This window comes from Plectrocnemia conspersa, unplaced genomic scaffold (assembly GCF_051122295.1).
Source record: "Plectrocnemia conspersa isolate PC_06_02 unplaced genomic scaffold, ASM5112229v1 ptg000009l, whole genome shotgun sequence".
NCBI classification, from domain to species: domain Eukaryota; kingdom Metazoa; phylum Arthropoda; class Insecta; order Trichoptera; family Polycentropodidae; genus Plectrocnemia; species Plectrocnemia conspersa.
The window spans coordinates 17,350,706-17,376,774 of NW_028277173.1; the positions used below are offsets into that span (position 1 = coordinate 17,350,706).

The 26,069-nt window shown below is 32.4% G+C and overlaps 5 protein-coding genes and 1 long non-coding RNA gene across 8 annotated transcripts in view; 2 read left to right on the forward strand and 4 right to left on the reverse strand.

The window, feature by feature from the left end:
* Positions 1–1,517, reverse strand: part of LOC148232090 (uncharacterized) — a 42,862-nt gene extending 41,345 nt beyond the window's left edge. Inside the window, exon 1 of the mRNA XM_088193756.1 lies at positions 59–1,517. The gene's annotated coding sequence lies outside the window, so the exon portion shown is untranslated. The remainder of the gene's footprint in view (positions 1–58) is intronic.
* A 138-nt stretch (positions 1,518–1,655) lies between these two features.
* On the reverse strand, positions 1,656–5,904 carry sip1 (septin interacting protein 1). Its single transcript, XM_088193755.1, has 12 exons — positions 5,784–5,904; positions 5,572–5,712; positions 5,313–5,503; positions 5,120–5,230; positions 4,884–5,050; positions 4,372–4,555; positions 4,098–4,301; positions 3,812–4,035; positions 3,144–3,340; positions 2,850–3,068; positions 2,144–2,307; positions 1,656–2,076 (listed from the first exon to the last, which is right to left on the reverse strand). Exons 1-12 carry the CDS (start codon positions 5,890–5,892, stop codon positions 1,672–1,674), a joined length of 2,316 nt encoding a protein of 771 aa, XP_088049881.1. The 5' UTR covers positions 5,893–5,904; the 3' UTR covers positions 1,656–1,671.
* Positions 5,905–7,586: 1,682 nt separating this feature from the next.
* LOC148232092 (guanine deaminase-like) lies at positions 7,587–12,914 on the forward strand. Its single transcript, XM_088193760.1, has 6 exons — positions 7,587–7,766; positions 7,847–8,326; positions 8,405–8,512; positions 11,040–11,147; positions 11,236–11,401; positions 12,107–12,914. Exons 1-6 carry the CDS (start codon positions 7,641–7,643, stop codon positions 12,511–12,513), a joined length of 1,395 nt encoding a protein of 464 aa, XP_088049886.1. The 5' UTR covers positions 7,587–7,640; the 3' UTR covers positions 12,514–12,914.
* On the reverse strand, positions 9,854–10,417 carry LOC148232093 (uncharacterized). Its single transcript, XR_015810878.1, has 2 exons — positions 10,289–10,417; positions 9,854–10,212 (listed from the first exon to the last, which is right to left on the reverse strand). It is a non-coding gene; the product is annotated as an uncharacterized LOC148232093 (long non-coding RNA).
* On the reverse strand, positions 11,613–17,076 carry LOC148232094 (septin-interacting protein 1-like). 3 transcript variants are annotated; one of them, XM_088193761.1, is made up of 6 exons: positions 16,935–17,072; positions 16,774–16,863; positions 16,511–16,702; positions 15,090–15,183; positions 13,555–13,717; positions 11,613–12,533 (listed from the first exon to the last, which is right to left on the reverse strand). In XM_088193761.1, exons 1-3 carry the CDS (start codon positions 17,041–17,043, stop codon positions 16,638–16,640), a joined length of 264 nt encoding a protein of 87 aa, XP_088049887.1. In that variant the 5' UTR covers positions 17,044–17,072; the 3' UTR covers positions 11,613–12,533; positions 13,555–13,717; positions 15,090–15,183; positions 16,511–16,637. The 3 variants fall into 3 exon arrangements, with proteins under 3 accessions (XP_088049887.1, XP_088049888.1, XP_088049889.1); XM_088193762.1 differs by lacking the exon at positions 15,090–15,183; XM_088193763.1 differs by lacking the exon at positions 15,090–15,183 and having other exon boundaries at positions 16,511–16,863; positions 16,935–17,076.
* Positions 17,077–17,890: 814 nt separating this feature from the next.
* LOC148232095 (guanine deaminase-like) lies at positions 17,891–25,649 on the forward strand. Its single transcript, XM_088191800.1, has 6 exons — positions 17,891–18,050; positions 18,131–18,610; positions 18,689–18,796; positions 23,707–23,814; positions 23,903–24,068; positions 24,774–25,649. Exons 1-6 carry the CDS (start codon positions 17,925–17,927, stop codon positions 25,178–25,180), a joined length of 1,395 nt encoding a protein of 464 aa, XP_088047926.1. The 5' UTR covers positions 17,891–17,924; the 3' UTR covers positions 25,181–25,649.
* Positions 25,650–26,069: the final 420 nt, after the last annotated feature.

Consider the following 26,069-nt stretch of genomic DNA (forward strand, 5'->3'; position numbering starts at 1 on the left):
AAGAATGCATAGTGACAATACTATTATAATCAAAGAAAACTTATAATAAGAACCTTACCATTCGATCGAACTTGACGTGCTTTACTTGGACTTGCCTCTTCAAGACGCTTTCATTGATATGCATGGACCATTCTTCTGTTAACATTTGTTCAGCAATTTCAAGACTAGACATTTTTGAGGAATCCTTAAACTAGCATGTTTGTAAAATAAAATATTAAGAAAAAATATTTAAAGTTTATATCTTAATCCGCCATCTTGGTGCCGTTTTTAGTATATTTTTGAAACTCTTGGTGCTATGTATAAACATCAAAAATGTGTAGAAAGATATCTTTTGTCGATTGTGTCAAATATGGAAAAAGCAGAGTGACTAGTGCCGCTTCTTGTCTACAACAAAAATGCTTTCACGCCTTCGAAAAACATTTGTAAATAGAATTTTTATCGGCGGTATATAATATGATCAAAATTCGCTCGTTGAACGAAAAAAAATGTTGGAAAGGCCCACTTTTTATTATTGTTTAGCGCTTATCTCAAAAACAGGTGTGCGTCGCAAATTTTTGTGAATGTATTTGTTGTTTCAAGGCGCAAAATATTTATTACAATCAGTTCAATAATTCGAAAGCGGTTAATTTATTTCTAGTTATTTAATTTACAAGAAAATCCGCACAAAAATGCTGATACAGCTTCAATCTTTATGTATATCAAAATCATTCCAACATAGGAATGTCAAATATTGAATTAGTCTTTGATCATATGGAATGAATTTGATACACTACGTCATTATTATATGATTCATACAAGTTTGGAAACTGAAGTTGGATCACCTTTATGATCAAGCTGATTGCAACTGTAATTAAATATTCAAAATATATTTTATCATGTAAGAATCGTTTTTTATTTATATTATATTTACTCCCATAAACCATATTTCAATAAATCATTAAATATCTTCAAATCATCTTTGGCAGAACATTATAAAGTTCGAGTGATTAAGATATTGAAACAAGCAAGGTACCAAGTGATAAGCTGACTTACATTAAATAATTTATCAATAGCTAAATATTCACAGAAATGCCTAATCACAAACTAAAAATTCATTTATGCTAAAAACTTTCCCAAAAAAATGCTAATGTAATCATTACAAACATTATTTTAATTTCTCTTAAATAAAAACAATTCATTCAGTACCACTAAATGTAAAGGGTGTAACATTCATATATACAATCAATATCTGTCACGTTTATATTAAATTACATACGTGCGTATTTTTGGATATGAACCCATTTCATACGTTTAATATAGCATCTCCTGATACGTCTAAATAAAAATAAAACGTAGGCAGGCAAGAAAGCGGAACAGGTACATTTTTTTATGTCATATTTGGTCTCACACACTAATCCATATAGATATGTGACCATACGCGACGTTCAATGGTTGGCAAACGAGTTTGAAGTTTGATTACAAATCGAGAATGTGTGGGAGGGCGAGTGGGCACCCCTGATCTAGTATACGCGCAGGACACGGGCGAGATTCTCTTGCCCATACGCGTTTAGCTACAAATCACAAAAAATAGCACTACCATAAATCGTTCCATTGTGAATTTAAACACAGATAAAGGATGTGGAGAATGATGAATACGATGATAATAAAACGTGTAATTTTTATTAATGAGATTTAATTAGAAGCCAACTGCAGTAAGCTGTCCAAAGATATCGGTTGAAATGTTCTTCCGAGATCATTCGAATGCATCACCACGTTTCGCATCACGTAACACTGAACGTTAGTACCGAGGCGGTATAAAGGTCTTCCGTCTCTGGATCGACCCACCAACGGTACCAAACTGACGCCACGCTCCATACACCGACTCTCCAATAGTTCTGTAAAGCTCTTCTGTTGATTGATGCTAGCAATCACTTCGGCTATTCCTTGCGAGTTTCCAGATATTCTCGGAGCAGGCGGTGCCATCGGAATAGGGATTACAGTGACAGGGGAGTCCATTGATCTATTCATCATATCTAAAGCTTTCCGGAATGCATCGGCGAGCTCCGGCTCTCTTAACAGTTCCTCAGAAAACATTGCCTGAAAAATTATTCAATTATTATCTCATATTTTAAAGTATAAACCATAAAATAAGTATGATATATACCTTCCATGAACTGTAATGAGATATGAGATGTGCATGAGGTGGTCTGCGATTCAACCACGACGCTAAAGAAGCTAACCAACGAGGCAATAAGGCTCTTCCGGCAGCTCCAGCTAAAGCTCGAGCACCTATTATTTCTTGCCATGAAGCACACCAGCCCCAGTTTTCTAAAAACATCATACAATTAAGGTGGATGATATAAATAGTTTCAGATAAGGTATTTGTATTACAAAAAAATATATTTGCCAAATTTAAAATGAATTGCATCTTTACCGCAACCTAAGATCCTCACAAAACAATTTCAATAATAGAATTTCTACAAAATTACAGTAACGAAAAAAACATAAAAGTAAAAATAAAAATTATAGCAGTTTTATTTTGTATTTTCTATTTATAATCCATAGTTAATTCCAGGGCCCAAAACTCAACTTTAAATCAATTCAATAGAAACTATCTATCATAATTAATGCTAGAAAATATTTTTTAACTATGTTATTAAAGCACTAGTTTTGAAAAATAAAATTAACGATATTTAAAAAGCGAAACATTTGAGTTGAAATAAAATTATAGATTTGAAATGACTTGCAATATTACATACACATAGTTATCTTATTTTTGTGGCAAAAATGCAATGTTATACAATGTTATCATGCCCCAAAATCCAGAGGGTAAATGTTTACCAAAATAAATTAATTATAGAAATACTAACCATTAGGGTTTCCCTCAGGCTCTACTGTTACAGTACGCATACAAGCTTCTAAACGTGGTAATATATGAGCTCTCGCCAGAGCCGGTAAAGCCAAAGACCAAGCTTGCGACCATGGCCTTAACAAAGCCAAAGCTGAACCATCTGCAGGATGCCAAGCTGAAAGCGCCGATACTAGTCTTGATCGTAATTCTGGATACACAGATTCTTCTAACATATCACCTAAATATTTTTATATTTTATATTAGTATAAATTCTATTTGAATCATTATATTTTAAAATGGTGGTACTAATCACCTGCATATTGATGCCATGGTAAAATCCAGTAATGTAAAGGCAGCGTGTCGACAGTTGGATCCCAACGCATCGCAGCAGTAGAAAGTCGTGGAACGATCGCAGATCTGAGTATTGTGCGTATTTCTTGTTGAGGAGCTATTGGTATCCAAGCGTCGATGACACTTTTCATCGATGAAGGCTCACGAACATCCCATTCCCTAAAAGAAACATTCAATGATTTTTTAAACACTTATAATTATACAATAAGTATTCAAAAAATATATAGAACTAGTAAAATCAGATTTTTTTAATCGGTGGGAATGGAAAAAAATGGAAGATCGAATCTTGTCACTCATGAACTTGTTTTATATAAATCGTTTTGATATGTGCCTAACAATAGATTAACATTATGCACAATGAAGCAGTTGATGAAAGATTGTGTTTTCAGAAACTGTGCATGTTAGGTGACAAAAGAGAAATAAGGAGTAAGATTTTTATGACATTAGAATCAAGAAACACAAACTCACCAAATGCAAGGCTATATTGAAAGATAAATAAAAAAAGTTCTCCTAGTCAATCCTAATAAAAAAATCTTTAGAAATATTATCTTTACTTTTCGAATATCCCAATTTATAGTTTGTTTGATAGGGACATTTTAGGCTATCTTTATATGCAAATAAATAACTTACAATGAAGCTAATTGTACTTGTTCGAGCCAAGGCCTCCAAAACACTTCGTGAATAGCCGTCGGTGATAGTAACGGTGTCCATTTTTCCAAGAGAGTTACAGGAGCATGCGGATTCCGCAATGGTAACCATGTCGCTAGTGCTGCACCAACCAGACTCCGCAAGCAACTTCCACAAGCGTTTACATTACCAAAACCTAATGAATCATACTCAGTCGGGAAATTTGTCTAAAAATAATTTTAAAAATTAAAATTTATAATCAAAAAATATTATCATGTAATATAAATACCTGAAGCTTTCTAAATACTTCATAAGCTTCGTCCAACGATAGATCTAATCTGTCCAACTTTTTAATTTCGATTATAATTTTTTCCAATGCGTTGATTTCGCGTTCATCATGCTTGATTGATTCTTTCAAATCTTTCATGTCTCGCTCTAAAGCGATTTTCCTATCTTCGGCGGCGTGACCTTCTCGAGAGCAATCGATTATTTCCTTAAATATTTTTTTTAAATTACAATAAAGCATATCTTTTAATATACAATTCATTGTTTATATTAAATACCTGTTCGCACATATCGACCAACAAATTAAGATTGTGCATTAACTCTGGTAAAGCCAAATTCACGCATTCTTTACGTGAAACATCTTCGTATCTCGGAGCAGCCGCTCTAAGAGCATGGTAACCGCTTAAAACTCGCTTTTCAGGACCTCGTAAATCAATAACTGTGACTTTAGCCAATGCAGACCTAAAATAAACATTTTTTATATGCTTCAATTAATTAACACTCAAAAGCCTGCGATTTTTGGCATACAAGTTTAGATAATTGAGACAGTCGTTAACATTTAAATACCACAGTTAAATTTTTGTTGAATTCTAACTGCTACTGTATGAGATGTGCAAAGTTTATATTTGAATAAAAGTATATACAAGCATTTATGTATATCTCTAAAAATCTTGTATGTGGTGTTCTTGCCATTTAATGCTTCAACTGCATAGTTTTATCATTGTATTAAATCGCTCACTTGTTCTAATATACATAAAGGTAATCTCTGTAATTATTCATAGATTATTACGTTTTCTCAGTATGAGCTCCTTGAGATGGTTTGCCTTCTTGGATTACATCTTCAGCATTTTTATAAAAATAACGTTTCTTGTGACTTCTTTTCCATTGATTAGATTTTTCCTTTTCTTCTATAGCTTTTGTTTCTTCTTCGGGTTCTTGCCCTTTTTTCATCTTTACCTAATTTATAATTTAAAGTGTTTTTTTTATATAATACAAGATTATAATTCAACTTATTATTATATTTACTTCAGGTCCATATGCTCCAATAGCGCCTCGTCCTTTTCTCACAGCTGCCGTTATCGGAGTCGACATTCCTTGAAGAGATTTTCCTAAGCCTTTTCCAGGTTGATAGCCCATCTATAATATATATATATATACATAATATTTACCCAACTCAAAAACTAAACAAAAAAATATATTAATATTGTATCATATATACCTGTAATAGTAACTTAGCTCCAATTCCTTTGGTATACTTTTCCCAATTCCCTACGCCGCCTGATAAGGACTGCGGCTTATAAGCGCCGAAACCGCGCCTTCTTAAACCAGCTATTTGATCTTCGTTTTCATTTTTTTTGTCTTCTTCTTCCGAAGAACTTCCAACTTCAACAGTCGGCTCTTTGGATTCATCTAAAACATTACCAAGCATTGTATTATTTTTACATTGATACAATCAAGAGAAGAAAATAATATCAAACCATCGATTTCTTCCTTTTTCCCAGGCTGTTGAATGCCTCCAGCTACAAAACCGATCGATCCCATGGAAAAGTCCTTCGATTTTTTGTTTCTATTCCTGCGTGAATTTTCTTCCGGTTCTTCGTCACTATCGGCCCATATCCCTGATAGAAATAACCTCAATAAAATATACTATATACATAAAATATTATAATGTGCACACTGAAACAATTACCAAGCATTTGCTGCTCCTTGGTAAGCTTCCTACGTGGTCTATTGATATTGAATTCATTGTCTAAATCGTAATCTGTAATATTAAAACTCTCAACCTCATCGTCCGACATTTTGACTCTACTGTCAAAATATTGCGAGATGTGCGTTACACTCAATTCTCGTTACATCGAAGCATATGTAATGCTCGGCTAATAATAATTTTAAATGTAAATGAGAAAAGTACTTACTTCCTCTGATTCGAACGTTTCAATCGCGTCTTCGTTATACGAGAGAAATTTTACACCTTTAAATTTGCAATCTAATTCACCGGAATCATTATATTTCTCGGCCATCGCTATAAATATTATTTAAACTAAATTTAATTCATATTAAAATTATTTAACGAAGTATAAATACTAAATATAATTGAGAAGCACAGGAATATTCTGCGCTTCAACGTAAGCCTCCTGATGACAGACAAACAAATACTGACGCACCATTGAAACGCCGTCTGATGCGTGCGTCAGAGCGAGTCAGTGCATGAGGCATCTTGCCCTAGATCTATCGCTCTGTCACAGGTACTTGTGCATCTCGCTCGCACACATACAAGCGAATCCGTGCGAGAGAAAAGGTGATATACTTACCGTCGGATATACTCACCCATCTCCCTTTCTCTCTTTGTTTGTTCAATTGTTTTACAACAATAACAATTCTGTATGAACTATGTATCAAAATTTACGAAAAGATTATAAGAAATTTCATAATCCTAATGGGTGAACAATTCGCAACGTAGTGAAAACTTTGAAATAACCGGAAGCTTTAGTGATAAGTTAAGGTATGTGCACATTGTGGCGTCTGTTGAGCCGAAAATATTTATGTTGTAAGTAAAATCAGCGTTTGAAGCTATTGGGCTTTTCTTGTGGCTTCCTTTGGCGCATTTTTCACCTGGAAATGCACCTGCATTCGTATAAAATTCAGGTATCACAATAACTGAAACCCAGAGATCATGGACAGTAAAGACTTTACGCAGATTGGGTGTTAGAGCAGCAGAAAATTGATGCTGTTTTTTTTTAAAAAATGCTTTTTCTCTAATAAGGCGCATTTTCACTTCTCTTGGTATGTTAATAAACAAAATTGCCGCATATTGGACGAGGAAAATCCTTGTGATTCACAATAAAGCAGTATATGCCCAAAAAGTGATTGTTGCGCGTTTTGGTCAGGTGGCACCATTAGGTCTCAATTTTTTTAAAACGATAAAGGTCGGACTGTAACAGTTAATGTTAAGTACTATAAGTGCATGATAACTGATTATTTTTGGCATATTGAAGATATTGATGTGAAAGATATGTGGTTCCATCAAGACAGGGAAACTTGACACATGTACGAAAAAATCATAAAAAATTACATTGAAAGATCGGCGCTGTAAAATGTTTAGATGTGGCTATTTAATTAATATTATTTTTGATAATTATATAAATTCGATTAATAAAAAATTTGTGTTATTTTTAAATTTCGGAGACCGAAGTTGGATCACAGCTCGAGTAAATAGCAACGAATGTTAATAATTAAAGAAAACAACAACATTTGGTAGCTAAGTACCGCATTATAGGCTTTTGTTAACAGGACGTCACTTCATTTATATGAACATAAATCGTGTGCAAGATTATTGTAGCTAGTTATTGAATTTTATTCAAACTAGTTATCTCAAGGCCCGCATTTAACGGTAATATAATTCGATAAAGAATCTGATTATAAGCAATAATTATTGTCTTGTTTTGTTCGGTATTACCCGGTTAATTTATTATATATAAGCGTGAGTCAAGTTGACGTCTGTCAGTTGCCCGCTGTGTTGGCAGTAGTGTGGTCGAATTTAGGCGCGATGTCGAGAGTTTCGGGGTCGACCGCTGGAGGAGCTACCATTTGGCTGGGGGGCATAGCTCATTGTACGGATATCAAATCCGGTCTCAAAGTCTTCGCAGGACACTTGGCTGTAGACGACGGCAAGGTAAATCTTTTCCTCGAAAGTAGATTTGAAACTTATGTATTTTCACGTGTATATTTTTTTATGCGCCATAAATAATATAGATCATCTCGATCGGATTTACGAGAAACATAGAAGAGATCACACAAAAGTTGAACTTGACTAAGTACATCGTTTCCGAGCTTACGCCGACTCAGTTCATCATGCCAGGTTTAGTAGACTGCCACCTCCATGCGCCTCAGTTTCCTAATCTAGGCTTATGGTTAGACAAATCGTTTTTGGAATGGCTGAAATGCTACACGTTTCCGTTGGAAAAGTTATACGACGATATAACGTTCGCGACCAACATTTACGACACGGTCGTCAATAGGACGTTAAAGTGCGGCACAACAACGGCTTGTTACTTTGGATCGTTGCATTTGGAAAGTAGCGTCGTATTAGCCGCGGTGGCAGAAGATCGCGGTCAGAGAGCTCTAGTCGGAAAGGTCAGCATGAATTTGCCCAACGACGCCGATTATTACAATACCACGGAGAAAGAAACAGAAGAGTCGGAAGCTTTCATTAAATTAGTGAAAGATATGGGGGTATTATAAAGCAATCAAATTGATCAATCACTTATATTGTAGAAGATACGGTTCATTTATTTATTTAATATGTTTTAGAGCGATTTGGTGGAACCGATAATTACACCGCGTTTTGCGCTGAGCTGCGACAGTGAAATGATGAAGCGGTTAGGAAAATTGGCGATAAAATACGATTGCAAAATACAAGTAATATTATTTACAGTAAAACCCTTTTAACCCTTGAAATAGCGATTTTGCGCAATGATCTTTATTTATTACAATTTAATAATATTTATGCTAATATTTAGATACAAACATGGGACCAGGTAAAGAGACGATATTTTGTCAAAGATGATATTTTCCATTGTTCTGCATTTTTGAAAAAAATTTCGACAATATTTTTACGTGGGTCTATGTGAAGCCGTTGCATTAGAGCCTTGAGAAATGAAAGCATGCGAATTATGTTTACATGGCGTCCATTAATGAGGAGCGATAGCGCTGCACCCGGAGAGCGGTGACCGACGCGCTCTTACTGCCGATTTGTGCGGGAGTCGCGACGAAGGCGCATGCGCATTTCAATATTCACCCCTCAGATTGCAATATGAATCTTGATATTATTGCAATACTTAATTGGCAGGTACTGCCTTTTTTCAAAATAAATATTGAAATATATATATTATATATACCAGTTATCAATTCGGCAAATATCTTGTGTTGATATGTAATTAATGTCGTATTTCAACCAGCACGATAGACCAGTGGTATAAGTCGGTGACTAATATTTAGTTTCTAATTCCATATGGACTTTAGTGTTTTTCAATATCTATCGTATCTGGGAGATCGGTATTAATGATTATTATTTAATTATAATTCCGATTTATCACCACAGATTAGGTTTTCCTAGATTTTTCTAATATCACAGATGAATATTGTGATGAATAATTACAACAAAAATTGATCTAAGTAGTGATATATATATTGTTTATAAGCCATAATAATAGTTTATAATTAATAAAAATGTCACTGATTTACAGATTTAAATTCATGTATGGTGACTCATTTCTTACTTAGTAGTTGTTGATTGTGTTTATTTCGTTGTAAAGCATTGTGCTAACGTCTGTCAGGCTGCAACAGAAGATTTACTATAAAATTTACATTGATCATTATAAACTTCTACGAATAAAAACATGATAAATTGGAACAAAATAATGTATCCAGTGCCATTTTCACCTCTGTAGTTTTATTTTTTCCAAGAAGTCTGGAGATTATAAAACATTCCAGTTAAGCTCAGTTAATTTATCCACATTATACATGTAAATCATTCCAATTTGTTGATTTCAGCATTCAGTTTAACATTGTCAGTGATTTAACGACACTCCAATCTCTTTTTATTGACTTATAAAATTACAGATGGGAATTTGAGACACCATCTTTGACTGTTTCGAAGATCAATAACATCAATACCATACACTTCACAAATGTTTTCCGTAGTTTGTGTTGCGTTATAACTATTTTAAAAAACATATGAAAAGAAATCACACAATATGCACGGAAAAAAGTTAAATCGTTATTCATGGGAAGCCAAATCTTTGACTTTAAATGGTAGTAAGATATTTGATTACATAAATAAAACTATAAATTTCAAACAAAATTTTCACACTGCCGAGTGATCGAAAGTCCAACATTGAAGTTTGTTTCAAAGTATCCGGCATTAAAATCAAGGCCCTTTTCTTTGAGCATTTTATGGCACATTTGCCATAAATCACATTTTTACGAGAAGCGCTAGCTTGCATCTCTTCAAGCGTTTGTCAAATATTTATTGTTTTTGCATATTTTTCAGTAATATATATGCAATATATTGTTACATATGTGATATGTATAAGTATGTATTTGTAAATATTATATTTCTGCAAATATAAATTATTCGTTTATCGGATAAAAAATATTTTTAATAATATTCTACGCACGCGACACATCACTTACCAATTATTATTCTCTATTTCCATTCAGATCATTACAGATAATTTGCTACATGTGCGATAGTTCTTCGACAGTTATCTTCCCTAGACTCTCATCACTTAAGCAGGATTGAATTTGCAGGTGGTCAGATCTTAAAATTCAACCACTAAATGTTAAACATGTCATTTTTCTGATCTCATTCCCCATCAGAATATTCCTACAATTTCGGTGAGAACGTTCTGCTAGATAAACTCTCACTGAAGTTCTCGTAATTACTTTTGAGAGCAAGTGAATGTAAACGGCGTCTGTGAAAAATCTTCAAAGATGTTCAGCTTTGTTACGAAAAACGTGTTTCACTTTGACAATCCGTCAGTTATTCTGGTTTAGTTCGCAACATTCAGGATTTATAATTTAGAATCTCTGAGTAACCAAATACTCTCTCTTAATCGAAAAGTTTTTGAGATACCTTTATATGGGAATATTTGGTTATTATCAATTATTATTAATTCTAGGTAAAAGTTTGAGAACCAATGGGCAGTCATAAATAAACTTTGGTACTGCAAATCGCTGCAGCGTACATCGAAAGATGAGAAAAGCTCATATAACAGCCACAGATGTTTTGTAATTTTTGATTTATGACTTTCTTTTTAATAATATTTTTTCGCATCAGAATGAAAACAAAGTAAAATTTTCGGTTTAATAGGGTTTTACTGTATTGTAAATTTCTTTAATTATATACATGCATATCTGTACTAATATTTATGTATTATTATAGACACATATATCTGAGAATTTAGGCGAAATGGAAGCTGTCAAGGAAATGTATCCGGAATGTGAGACATATTCTGAAGTTTATGATAAAGTTGGCTTACTGTCGCCTAAGGTTCTTATCTTGTTTATGTTTTTTATTACTCAATGTATGTTGTAGGTCATGTTGATACTGTTATCTACATGTTACTTAATATTTTCAGACCATACTAGCTCACGGAGTACATTTGAAAGATTCGGAGTTGGTCTTGTTGAAAAATAGAGAAGTTTCTATAGCACATTGTCCCAGTTCAAACACTCGGTCGAGCTCTGGATTGTGCCGGGTCAGAAAGTTGATCGAAAGCGGAATCATCGTCGGTTTGGGAACAGGTAAGATATTTCTGCGAGCCATTTTAATTTAATACTCTTTGTTTCATCAGCGCTGCTATTGAGAATGGTCCGGTTTGGTCGTAAAACAGTCGTAAAATAATCTCTTGTCTACCACTATGGGTCGTAAATTTTATATCCGCTCGGTCGGCACAAATTTCCAATACACATTTCAATGTTGTGTAAGTTGGGTTATGTGAGTAAAAAATATTAATTTTAATAAATTAAAATCAAAACATTTAATAACAAAAATAATGTTTATACTTTTTTCATCATAAAATCAGGATTAATATTTTTTATAGTTCAATATATAGAAACACAAATTAAAATGATTTGCTTCACGGATGTAAGTTCTTCTTTAGACTGGGAACATAAGAGTGTGAGATCAACGGCCATTGAAATAAACCGGTCGAGGCCAACACAATGCACCTCAGTTTTACGACTGCAAAATTCTTACATCTTCGACTGTCGGTTGTCTTGCAATATACCATCCTATATTTTTATTTTAAAAATAATATTGCACATCCTGACAATGTTGCGACGATAACATGTGTCGAATAAGGGTAGGAGGATATTGAGTGCTTGTGTTAGTGAGTATTCAATAGTATGTAGCAAATAAATTTCGCCTAAATGTGCATGTGCTAGGCTAAAATAATTGATGTTGATTAATATGTTACAATATATTATAAGTTTACCTCTTGTTTGCAGATGTGTCTGGAGGTGATAGTCCTTCAATTCTAGATCAAATGCGCAGATGTATGGACGTCTCCATTCACTTGTGTTCATTGGATGCGAACTATGCCAAAAAATACCCGGCCATCAATTGGGAAGAGGCATTTTATTTGGCCACTCTCGGCGGCGCAAAAGCTCTTCGTTTGGACCATAAAACTGGTAACTTCGAAGTGGGAAAAGAATTCGATGCACTACTCATAGACGTGTCGTTTGGTTCTAACATCGACCAATATGATTTACCCGACGAGGGTTCCCTGTCACCGTCGACGGACGACGAAGTCGTCAAGTATGCAGTACAACGCTTCTTTTATTTGGGTGATGACAGGAACATAGTCAAAGTCTTTGTCAAAGGCAGAGAGATATTATACAAAAGTTCCTTTTGAGATAAGCGGAAGAACTGCCGCTAAAAAAATATGATTATATGTTATCTGTCTCATTGAGATAATTATTGATAATTTTCACATTCCTATTTTAAAAAATTGTAATTCAGTCATGTTACGTTATCATAGGCATTTTTTACGATTATTTGTTATTTATAGTATAAAATTTAGTACTTTGTTGTTGTTGACAACTTATAGAATTTATTCACCTACTTATTGAAACACCATAAATCGCTTTATCGTTTAAAAATTTGATAACTGTAATTCCATATTTTTAAATTATTCTTTATGTTTTATCTATTGATAGTTTTTGATATTATTTATTTATCGAGTTTCAAATCTATCTATTAATGCCTCTATTTTATTTTGTAATCAATTTTGTGAATCAAAATGTCGAAAAGTAATGTTATTTTATTCAATAATGATCTTTATTTATTTTGTTCAAAAATATTTTATATAATTATTCCATGACAACATAATTTATTATTTATTAAAATTTAATAATATTTATGCCAATATTTCGATACAACCATGGGACCAGGTAAAGTGACTTTTGGAATATGAATGTAAACTTGCAACAAAGTACTTTCTAATTATAGACTAACTCTTAATCTGGAAATACGAAAAAAATGTTTTTTTTTATGAATTATCAACTCTGTAATTGTTTATAAACTTATATTAAATAAAGCAATACTACTAATCATTTCATTAAGATATGTACAACACAGGAAAAATATCTAGTATTATAGTTTTCTCAATGCAATTTATTAAAATTATATTTAAACAAAAAAACACATTTTTGTATTTCCTAATACGATTAAATTGATCATTACTTCCATGACCTATTATTTACTAATAATAATTTTAAGGTCAGACATTTTTTAAACTTTGACAATGAAATATTATCAACACTGGTAATTCTACATTTATTATTGTTATTTTTATATATAAAATAAATTTTAAATCAATTAAAAAAATACATATACAAGATCCGTCCTAAAATTAAATATACTGATTGTTTATTTAAATGTAAATTAGACTCACGTTATTTTCTTCAAAGTAAGTCATATAGTAGTTCCAACTAGATCTTCGTCTTTAGGGTGATTGTAAAAATGTGAAAATATTTTTCTTTACCAAAACTTTTGCTGGATTTATTTTTTAAGTTGTTCCAATGCATCTTTGTGGAAGGCCTAATTTACTGTTTGTCCTGGAAGTAAAAATTATTAATGCACAATTTTCATGGATATTTTCTTTGGACGAGGAAAATTTATCTTTGATTGTTTTCGAAAAACAAGCTACGAGTCTACTCAGTAACTCTTAACAAATTTTCAATGCACAATTTTAAGGTTCATCTTCAAATTTTTCTCACTATCTGAAAGTTTTGTGTCATTTAAAAAACATATTTCTTGATAGTGGCATATCTATAAGCTTCGGATAAATTTGCAAATTTCTTTAGCTTCACACAAAATTGAATAGCATACTGTTATCCAATATGACTGTACACAACTTGACCGATTGAGTTAAAATATGAATGAAGTATTACTTTTAGGACGGACCTCATATATAAATATATATCGTTATGTGCCACAATATTTTTATGTAATTTAAAATTACATTTAAGACAATCGTAAAGTAGTACAATTATTATATTTGATAATAATAATGGTAGATAAAATTTATTATTCTTAAATATATAAGAAAAAAATGTTATATATTTATATCTACATACATTCATATATCATATGTATTATATCATTAGTCTATTATACACAATAAAGTACAACTTTTATTTTCTTTGAATGCTTTTTATTTGACATATAAAATTTCTATATTTAAATTGAATACAAAATAATTTGTCAAAATTGGCTTAAACGTTCAGTATACATATAATATATTTTTTTAATATAATCGTAAAATTTACATACTCTACAATTATACAATTCAAATCAATTGTGAAACATTTGTCTACCCTGCAAAAAGTTTACTCAGTTTCGACGTTTATTCATATTTTTTTCATTTCCTTAATCTTTCATAAGTTATCTTTGGACATGCGAAACGCAGAAACTTCCGAATGGACAATCTTTATATATATCTTTTTGTTACATTCAGATAGTATTGATAAAATTAAATAATATTACGTATTTATAACATGCTTCAATCAGTCTTCACGCACATGGAAAAATAAAGCCTCAAAACTGGGATAAACGAAAATATACCTTCAATTCCGTCATAAATATAAGGGAATGTCGTTTAAAAGCATAAACGATAGAACCATTATTAAATTTGGCAAACATCCCATACTTATTTGAACAATTATTACATAAAAATGTGTAGGTATATGCGTATTTACCATTAATATATAATATTTAGTAAATTATGTATATCAACAAAGCATAATTTATGAACATGGATTATTAATATATTTAACCCCACACCTTCCGTTTTATCCTAGGTTACGAAAAATTCAATATTTTTTTTTATATAATAAGAATCGATGTTAATTATTACTCAATATCTACAATTATTTAGAGGTGGGGTATGAATTGTACTGTCAATTTTTTATAAAATAAAAACATTACCGATCGAACATCAGACACCAGTCGACTTCTTAATTTGGAGGTTACTGCTATTTTAAATTAAGAAGCAGGAGCAGAATCGACATCCAATTCACAACTAGAAGAAAATAATTATGGAGATTGGCATTAATAAATAAAATTTTGGCTTTTAATAAATATGTATATAAAATGTAATCCAAATTATGATATTTCATATCAAAAGTAAAAATTAGAGGACGACAATCGCTCAATTTATAAATGTTTTATTTAAGGTACGTGAATCCTAGATTCAAATATATTAAATTCCCGTCATAAATCATAATAAAAAATACTTATGCCTTTTCAATATTAAATAAAAAATTAAAGTTTCAATTTTTATATTTATGATAAGATTGCATAGTTTACTAATTACTACCTCACATATATTTGTCAAATAGATTGCCGAACATATATCTCTGGGTTTTGTTTAAATCTAATGCCATTTTTACTCACATAATTTAAAATATTATAAATTTAGAATAAAGATAATTTGCACTTTTATAGAGATGACTAAAAATATGAAGATCACTTCTCAACAAATTTGGTAAAGAAGGCAATGGAAAACTGCTACACCTAAATCGTTTCCAAGAAAATTCATATACTTAAACATTCGAGTTCATGAAAAAAGATTCAATAATAAGAAACAGTATCATCTATAGACAAAAATTTTGACTTATCCTTATATAAATATATGATATAAATGATGATATAGCTAGCTTATAACAATTGAATATGCGAATGAGATATAAACAGTAAACATTCAAAGCTAGACAGATCTGAAACGATCATTTCAATCAAAACGATCATCTAAAATAATAGTCTTAATGCTAACCAGAAAATTGCTAATAAGTTGACACGCACAAGAACAAAAGTAGAATGAAAATAAGCAGTCTTAATAACAACGGCAGTATGTTTTTTTTAAATATCAACATTTTTCAATCAAAATAAATATATGGCCCCAATCCAGCCGTTCGTACATTAGAACGATATTATTCTAATTGGTACGTTTTGTGAAAATTATACAAGCAATATTAATCTTGTTTAATTTATACGTAAAAAACTATATTAAACTTTAAACAATACAACGCTGAACATCTTGGATGCTTAATAGCCGGTGACGGCGGCGTTAGGAATGCTATGATAATTCGAGAACGAAATTATTTGACGACTTAGGCCACAATAAATTTATATATATTTATATATACGTATATAAATTCTTCACTAAACACATATCCAGGTTGATAGCCCATCTATAATATATATATATATATATATATATATATATATATATATATATATATATATATATATATATATATATATATATATATATATATATATATACATAATATTTACCCAACTCAAAAACTAAACAAAAAAATATATTAATATTGTATCATATATACCTGTAATAGTAACTTAGCTCCAATTCCTTTGGTATACTTTTCCCAATTCCCTACGCCGCCTGATAAGGACTGCGGCTTATAAGCGCCGAAACCGCGCCTTCTTAAACCAGCTATTTGATCTTCGTTTTCATTTTTTTTTGTCTTCTTCTTCCGAAGAACTTCCAACTTCAACAGTCGGCTCTTTGGATTCATCTAAAACAGTACCATCAAACCATCGATTTCTTATTTTTTCCCAGGCTGTTGAATGCCACCAGCTACAAAACCGATCGATCCCATGGAAAAGTCCTTCGATTTTTTGTTTCTATTCCTGCGTGAATTTTCTTCCGGTTCTTCGTCACTATCGGCCCATATCCCTGATAGAAATAACCTCAATAAAATATACTATATACATAAAATATTATAATGTGCACACTGAAACAATTACCAAGCATTTGCTGCTCCTTGGTGAGCTTCCTGCGTGGTCTATTGATATTGAATTCATTGTCTAAATCGTAATCTGTAATATTTAAACTCTCAACCTCATCTTCCGACATTTTGACTCTACTGTCAAAATATTGCGAGATGTGCGTGCCACTCAATTCTCGTTACATCGAAGCATATGTAATGCTCGGCTAATAATAATTTTAAATGTAAATGAGAAAAGTACTTACTTCCTCTGATTCGAACGTTTCAATCGCGTCTTTGTTATACGAGAGAAATTTTACACCTTTAAATTTGCAATCCAATTCACCGGAATCATTATATTTCTCGGCCATCGCTATAAATATTATTTAAACTAAATTTAATTAATATTAAAATTATTTAACGAAGTATAAATACTAAATATATTTGAGAAGCGCAGGATTATACTGCGCTTCAACGTAAGCCTCCTGATGACAGACAAACAAATACTGACGCACCATTGAAACGTCGTCTGATGCGTGCGTGCATGGAAAATTACATCGAAAGATCGGCGCTGTAAAAGGTTTAGATGTGGCTATTTAATTAATATTATTTTTGGTAAATATATAAATTCGATTAATAAAAAAATTGTGTTATTTTTAAATTTCGGAGACTGAAGTTGGATCACAGCTCGAGTAAATAGCAACGAATGTTAATAATTAAAGAAAACAACAACATTTGGTTGCTAAGTACCGCATTATAGGCTTTTGTTAACAGGACGTCACTTCATTTATATGAACATAAATCGTGTGTAAGATTATTGTAGCTAGTTATTGAATTTTATTCAAACTAGTTATCTCAAGGCGCGCATTTAACGGTATTATAATTCAATAAAGAATCTGATTATAAGCAATAATTATTGTCTTGTTTTGTTCGGTATTACCCGGTTAATTTATTATATATAAGCGTGCGTCAAGTTCACGTCTGTCAGTTGCCCGCTGTGTTGGCGGTAGTGTGGTCGAGTTTAGGCGCGATGTCGAGAGTTTCGGGGTCGACCGCTGGAGGAGCTACCATTTGGCTGGGGGGCATAGCTCATTGTACGGATATCAAATCCGGTCTCAAAGTCTTCGCAGGACACTTGGCTGTAGACGACGGCAAGGTAAATCTTTTCCTCGAAAGTAGATTTGAAACTTATGTATTTTCACGTGTATATTTTTTTATGCGCCATAAATAATACAGATCATCTCGATCGGATTTACGAGAAACATAGAAGAGATCACACAAAAGTTGAACTTGACTAAGTACATCGTTTCCGAGCTTACGCCGACTCAGTTCATCATGCCAGGTTTAGTAGACTGCCACCTCCATGCGCCTCAGTTTCCGAATCTAGGTTTAGGGTTAGACAAACCGTTATTGGAATGGCTGAAATGCTACACGTTTCCGTTGGAAAAGTTATACCACGATATAACGTTCGCGACCAACATTTACGACACGGTCGTCAATAGGACGTTAAAGTGCGGCACAACAACGGCATGTTACTTTGGATCGTTGCATTTGGAAAGTAGCGTCGTATTAGCCGCGGTGGCAGAAGATCGCGGTCAGAGAGCTCTAGTCGGAAAGGTTAGCATGAATTTGCCCAACGACGCCGATTATTACAATACCACGGAGAAAGAAACAGAAGAGTCGGAAGCTTTCATTAAATTAGTGAAAGATATGGGGGTATTATAAAGCAATCAAATTGATCAATCACTTATATTGTAGAAGATACGGTTCATTTATTTATTTAATATGTTTTAGAGCGATTTGGTGGAACCGATAATTACACCGCGTTTTGCGCTGAGCTGCGACAGTGAAATGATGAAGCGGTTAGGAAAATTGGCGATAAAATACGATTGCAAAATACAAGTAATATTATTTACAGTAAAACCCTTTTAACCCTTGAAATAGCGATTTTGCGCAATGATCTTTATTTATTACAATTTAATAATATTTATGCTAATATTTAGATACAAACATGGGACCAGGTAAAGAGACGATATTTTGTCAAAGATGATATTTTCCATTGTTCTGCATTTTTGAAAAAAATTTCGACAATATTTTTACGTGGGTCTATGTGAAGCCGTTGCATTAGAGCCTTGAGAAATGAAAGCATGCGAATTATGTTTACATGGCGTCCATTAATGAGGAGCGATAGCGCTGCACCCGGAGAGCGGTGACCGACGCGCTCTTACTGCCGATTTGTGCGGGAGTCGCGACGAAGGCGCATGCGCATTTCAATATTCACCCCTCAGATTGCAATAATATGAATCTTGATATTATTGCAATACCTAATTGGCAGGTACTGCCTTTTTTCAAAATAAATATTGAAATATATATATTATATATACCAGTTATCAATTCGGCAAATATCTTGTGTTGATATGTAATTAATGTCGTATTTCAACCAGCACGATAGACCAGTGGTATAAGTCGGTGACTAATATTTAGTTTCTAATTCCATATGGACTTTAGTGTTTTTCAATATCTATCGTATCTGGGAGATCGGAATTAATGATTATTATTTAATTATAATTCCGATTTATCACCACAGATTAGGTTTTCCTAGATTTTTCTAATATCACAGATGAATATTGTGATGAATAATTACAACAAAAATTGATCTAAGTAGTGATATATATATTGTTTATAAGCCATAATAATAGTTTATAATTAATAAAAATGTCACTGATTTACAGATTTAAATTCATGTATGGGGATTCATTTCTTACTTAGTAGTTGTTGATTGTGTTTATTTCGTTGTAAAGCATTGTGCTAACGTCTGTCAGGCTGCAACAGAAGATTTACTATAAAATTTACATTGATCATTATAAACTTCTACGAATAAAAACATGATAAATTGGAACAAAATAATGTATCCAGTGCCATTTTCACCTCCCTGTAGTTTTATTTTTTCCAAGAAGTCTGGAGATTATAAAACATTCCAGTTAAGCTCAGTTAATTTATCCACATTATACATGTAAATCATTCCAATTTGTTGATTTCAGCCTTCAGCTTAACATTGTCAGTGATTTAACGACACTCCAATCTCTTTTTATTGACTTATAAAATTACAGATGAGAATTTGAGACACCATCTTTGACTGTTTTGAACATCAATACCATACACTTCACAAATATTTTCCGTAGTTTGTGTTGCGTTATAACTATTTTAAAAAACATATGAAAATAAATCACCCAATATGCACGGAAATAAGTTAACTCGTTATTCATGGGAAGCCAAATCTTTGACTTTAAATGGTAGTAAGATATTTGATTACATAAATAAAATAATAAATTTCAAACAAAATTTTCACACAGCCAAGTGATTGAAGGTCCAACATTGAAGTTTGTTTCAAAGTATCCGGCATTAAAATCAAGGCCCTTTTCTTTGAGCATTTTATGGCCCATTTGCCATAAATCACATTTTTACGAGAAGCGCTAGCTTGCATCTCTTCAAACGTTTTGTCAAATATTTATTGTTTTTGCATATTTTTCAGTAATATATATGCAATATTGTTACATATGTGATATGTATAAGTATGCATTTGTAAATATTATACTTCTGTCAATATAAATTGTTCGTTTATCGGATAAAAAATATTTTTAATAATATTCTACGCACGCGACGCATCACTTACCAAGGGTCGAATAATTATTATTCTCTATTTCCATTCAGATCATTACATATAATTTGCTACATGTGCGATAGTCCTTCAGCAGTTATCTTCCCTATAGTCCAGTCAAATAAGGGTTTAACCTCGGAATGAAAGATAACAAGCTGAAATTTTGCACAGACCTTTGTTTTGGCGTTCTAAAGATAGGGTGAAAAGTCTCATAAGATATCGTGTCTGCTAATCAAGATATTGAAGGTCAAAGGTCATAAAAATCGTTTTTTTGCAAATATCTCGCCTCCTTTGCGTTGCATGTCATTAGATGTTTTACAAAACTTATAGAAAATAAAATTTTCTACAAGTTTGTCGTAAATTATTTCTTCGTATGGGTAATGGTTTTCGAGATATAGCGCGGGGAGTGGGAAGCGCGCATCCGTTTATAGGATAACGCTATGTGAACTACGGAGCCAGAGCTACCTGCACATTTTTCCACAGTTTCATAGGAAACGTCGCAAATTGTTATCTGCTGAATGAACCCATCTAAAGCATTATAACTTTCAATCTCCATATCTTCAAAAATCATCATCGATAATGCAAAAATTAATAGCGTATGGCCTCTGATACTTCTTGCAAAAGCGTGACCATCCAACATTTTGTCGACAGAATTCGAAGCATAAATTGTACTGAGAGCTTCCTTGATTCAGCTTCCATTCATTATATACCCTATGCATCCAATAAAAGACATAAGCATATGAAAGCCTCCTAGTTTCACAACTACTCTGGACAAGTCTGAGTTAGCATCTGAAGCTGCTACGATTTCACGTGCTTTTATGTACAACGGCTGATCAAAAGTTATTAAGCATGTTCTTTGTTCATGTTTCTTGGCAGTGTTTGTAGTACACTGTAATGTGTTGTAAATTGTGTCCATATTACTCGCAGGATGATGAATAAAAGTAAGAAACAGAATCCGAGAAGTTACAAAGTTCTCATTGTTTTTGTAAGTTGTTCAATAAATCCATTCCACCCTGGCAACGGTGAGATATTTTTCCACTTTCCGTACATCCACAACAAATCAACTACATTAAATATTTGTTCGGTTAGTTCTTCTACATCATTAAAATTTCGAACTTGAATCTCTTGCTCAATCCGGGTACGACATGATTTTCATACACTAGAAGGGGTATATGTGATAGTGCTGCTAACTCCTTTGCACTTGGTTTTGTTGTAAATTTCTTTATGCGGTCATCAGATATAACTTCAGATTTTGAAGTTATTATTTTTATCATTCCCATTATATGAACAGTATTATAGCCATCAAGAGTATAAATATTTTTCTGCATTATCCGCTGCATACTGTACTAAGGCACTTGACTCTGATGGTTGATTACGAGGCTGTGGGTGATAAACAGCTGAAATTTAACATTTTACAGTATCACTATATGAAGCGAAAAAACCTAAACTTGACAAAACATCCAAAAGTCTTTATGGATGTTTGGCCTATCTGTATTTCTTCTATGAAGAAATACAGATAGGCCTATTAATAACTGCGAAGAAAAGGACCGTTTTCGTAAGGAAGTCATTATAGCATGACTTATAGCTGTGTATTTCGTTTTAAAATGCCCCGTCTTTCCTTTTCTGTTCTTTATAATAACTTCTTGCAGAAAATGTAATAAAGTTTTCGGAATTTCTTCATTAATATTTTACTCGGGGGCGGATAGGACTTGGTCTCAACAACAGAAGATCGAATATCTTCTCTAATAATCGCCGCAGCAGCTTCCACTACGCGCAAGTGTTCTTCTTCCGAAGTGCCTTTTTTATTTTCATACCAAGCTATGGATAAAATTTAAGCTTGAGCATCTCGAAAAGAAAAAATAGGGAATGATCCAATCTTCGTTGTAATTATAATGTCAGTTAAATATTTTTCTCTTAATTTGGAAATGATCTTCTTATCATCTGGTACATACTCCGTAAGGACATCTCTCAACTCTTTCAATTTTTTCGCACAAATTTCTAGTCGAACAATATTTCATTCATAATTCCTAATAATACAATAAAAAAAGTAATAAAATTATGGTTCAAACGACTTGCCGAGACCACTTTTTTCACGATTGCTTACTTTTTCAAAGCTTATACCAAGTTAAGCAGGTAGAAATACTCGCTGGATTCTATAAACGGATGTACGCCTCCCACTCTTCGCGCTATATCTCAAAAACGGTTAAGGATACAAAACAAATATTATAGCCAAACTTGTAGAAAATTTTATGCTTTACAAGTTTTGTAAAGCATCTAATGACGTGCGACGCATAAAATGCGAGATATTTGCAAAAAAACAAATTTTGTGACCTTCGACCTTTGATATCTTGATTAGCAGACACGATATTTTATGAGACTTTTCACACTGTCCTTAAAACATCAATACAAAAGTCTGTGCAAAATTTCAGCTTGTTATCTTTCATTCCGAGGTTTAGCCTTTATTTCGCCTTATTTGACTGGACTACTAGACTCTTATCACTTAAGCAGGATTGAATTTGCAGGTGGTCAGATCTTAAAATTCAACCACTAAATGTTAAACATGTCATTTTTCTGATCTCATTCCCCATCAGAATATTCCTACAATTTCGGTGAGAACGTTCTGCTAGATAAACTCTCACTGAAGTTCTCGTAATTACTTTTGAGAGCAAGTGAATGTAAACGGCGTCTGTGAAAAATCTTCAAAGATGTTCAGCTTTGTTACGAAAAACGTGTTTCACTTTGACAATCCGTCAGTTATTCTGGTTTAGTTCGCAACATTCAGGATTTATAATTTAGAATCTCTGAGTAACCAAATACTCTCTTAATCGAAAAGTTTTTGAGATACCTTTATATGGGAATATTTGGTTATTATCAATTATTATTAATTCTAGGTAAAAGTTTGAGAACCAATGGGCAGTCATAAATAAACTTTGGTACTGCAAATCGCTGCAGCGTACATCGAAAGATGAGAAAAGCTCATATAACAGCCACAGATGTTTTGTAATTTTTGATTTATGACTTTATTTTTAATAATATTTTTTCGCATTAGAATAAAAAAAAAGTAAAATTTTCGGTTTAATAGGGTTTTACTGTATTGTAATTTTTTTAAATTATATACATGCATATGTGTACTAATATTGATGTATTATTATAGACACATATATCTGAGAATTTAGGCGAAGTAGAAGCTGTCAAGAAAATGTATCCGGAATGCGAGACATATTCTGAAGTTTATGATAAAGTTGGCTTACTGTCGCCTAAGGTTCTTATCTTGTTTATGTTTTTTATTACTCAATGTATGTTGTAGGTCATGTTGATACTGTTATCTACATGTTACTTAATATTTTCAGACCGTACTAGCTCACGGAGTACATTTGAAAGATTCGGAGTTGGTCTTGTTGAAAAATAGAGAAGTTTCTATAGCACATTGTCCCAGTTCAAACACTCGGTTAAGCTCTGGATTGTGCCGGGTCAGAAAGTTGATCGAAAGCGGAATCATCGTCGGTTTGGGAACAGGTAAGATATTTCTGCGAGCTATTTTAATTTAATACTCTTTGTTTCATTAGCGCTGCTATTGAGAATGGTCCGGTTTGGTCGTAAAACAGTCGTAAAATAATCTCTTGTCTACCACTATGGGTCGTAAATTTTATATCCGCTCGGTCGGCACAAATTTCCAATACACGTTTCAATGTTGTGTAAGTTGGATTATGTGAGTAAAAAATATGAATTTTAATAAATTAAAATCAAAACATTTAATAACAAAAATAATGTTTATACTTTTTTCATCATAAAATCAGGATTAAAATTTTTTATAGTTCAATATATATAAACACAAATTAAAATGATTTGCTTCACGGATGTAAGTTCTTCTTTAGACTGGGAACATAAGAGTGTGAGATCAACGGCCATTGAAATAAACCGGTCGAGGCCAACACAATGCACCTCAGTTTTACGACTGCAAAATTCTTACTTCTTCGACTGTCGGTTGTCTTGCAATATACCATCCTATATTTTTATTTTAAAAATAATATTGCACATCCTGACAATGTTGCGACGATAACATGTGTCGAATAATGGTAGGGGGATATTGAGTGTTTGTGTTAGTGAGAGTTCAATAGTATGCAGCAAATAAATTTCGCCTAAATGTGCATGTGCTAGGCTAAAATAATTGATGTTGATTAATATGTTACAATATATCATAAGTTTACCTCTTGTTTGCAGATGTGTCTGGAGGTGATAGTCCTTCAATTCTAGAACAAATGCGCAGATGTATGGACGTCTCGTTTCACTTGTGCTCATTGGATGCAAACTATGCCAAAAAATACCCGGCCATCAATTGGGAAGAGGCATTTTATTTGGCCACTCTCGGCGGCGCAAAAGCTCTTCGTTTGGACCAAAAAACTGGTAACTTCGAAGTGGGAAAAGAATTCGATGCACTACTCATAGACGTGTCGTTGGGTTCTAACATCGACCAATATGATTTACCCGATGAGGGTTGCCTGTCACCGTCGACGGACGACGAAGTCGTCAAGTATGCAGTCCAACGCTTCGTTTATTTGGGTGATGACAGGAACATAGTCAAAGTCTTTGTCAAAGGCAGAGAGATATTATACAAAAGTTCCTTTTGAGATAAGCGGAAGAACTGCCGCTAAAAAAATATGATTATATGTTATCTGTCTCATTGAGATAATTATTGATAATTTTCACATTCCTATTTTAAAAAATTGTAATTCAGTCATGTTTCGTTATCATAGGCATTTTTTACGATTATTTGTTATTTATAGTATAAAATTTAGTACTTTGTTGTTGTTGACAACTTATAGAATTTATTCACCTACTTATTGAAACACCATAAATCGCTTTATCGTTTAAAAATTTGATAACTGTAATTCCATATTTTTAAATTATTCTTTATGTTTTATCTATTGATAGTTTTTGATATTATTTATTTATCGAGTTTCAAATCTATCTATTAATGCCTCTATTTTATTTTTTTAAATTATTAAAAGATTGTTATATTGAATGGGCTCGGAATCAAAATGTCGAAAAGTAATGTTATTTTATTCAATAATGATCTTTATTTATTTTGTTCAAAAATATTTTATATAATTATTCCATGACAACATAATTTATTATTTATTACAATTTAATAATATTTATGCTATTTAGATACAAACATGGGACCAGGTAAAGTGACTTTTGGAATGTCAACGTAAACTTGCAACGAAGTACTTTTTAATAATAGACTAACTTTTAATCTGGAAATACGAAAAAAAAATTTTTTTATTAATTATTATTAACTCTATAATTCTCTATAAACTTTCATTAAATAATGCAATAATACTAATAATTTCATTAAGATATGTACAATACAGGAAAAAATATCTAGTCTTATAGTTTTCTCAGTGCAATTTATTCCAATTATATTTAAACAAAAAAACTTTTTTGTATTTCCTAATATGATTAAATTGATCATTACTTCCATGACCTATTATTTACTAATAATAATTTTAAGGT

Coding starts and splice junctions, on each gene's coding strand:
- sip1 (XM_088193755.1), bottom strand. CDS start 5,892: ATGTCGGACGATGAGGTTGAGAGTTTTAATATTACAGATTACGATTTA. Junction 5,713..5,783: donor CAAGGAGCAGCAAATGCTTG/GTAATTGTTTCA, acceptor TATTTCTATCAG/GGATATGGGCCGATAGTGAC. Junction 3,341..3,811: donor CAAGTACAATTAGCTTCATT/GTAAGTTATTTA, acceptor TGTTTCTTTTAG/GGAATGGGATGTTCGTGAGC.
- LOC148232095 (XM_088191800.1), top strand. CDS start 17,925: ATGTCGAGAGTTTCGGGGTCGACCGCTGGAGGAGCTACCATTTGGCTG. Junction 18,611..18,688: donor AATTAGTGAAAGATATGGGG/GTATTATAAAGC, acceptor AATATGTTTTAG/AGCGATTTGGTGGAACCGAT. Junction 23,815..23,902: donor TTGGCTTACTGTCGCCTAAG/GTTCTTATCTTG, acceptor TAATATTTTCAG/ACCGTACTAGCTCACGGAGT.
- LOC148232094 (XM_088193762.1), bottom strand. CDS start 17,043: ATGTCGGAAGATGAGGTTGAGAGTTTAAATATTACAGATTACGATTTA. Junction 16,864..16,934: donor CAAGGAGCAGCAAATGCTTG/GTAATTGTTTCA, acceptor TATTTCTATCAG/GGATATGGGCCGATAGTGAC. Junction 16,703..16,773: donor CTTTTCCATGGGATCGATCG/GTTTTGTAGCTG, acceptor GTACTGTTTTAG/ATGAATCCAAAGAGCCGACT.
- LOC148232092 (XM_088193760.1), top strand. CDS start 7,641: ATGTCGAGAGTTTCGGGGTCGACCGCTGGAGGAGCTACCATTTGGCTG. Junction 7,767..7,846: donor TGGCTGTAGACGACGGCAAG/GTAAATCTTTTC, acceptor TAAATAATATAG/ATCATCTCGATCGGATTTAC. Junction 8,327..8,404: donor AATTAGTGAAAGATATGGGG/GTATTATAAAGC, acceptor AATATGTTTTAG/AGCGATTTGGTGGAACCGAT.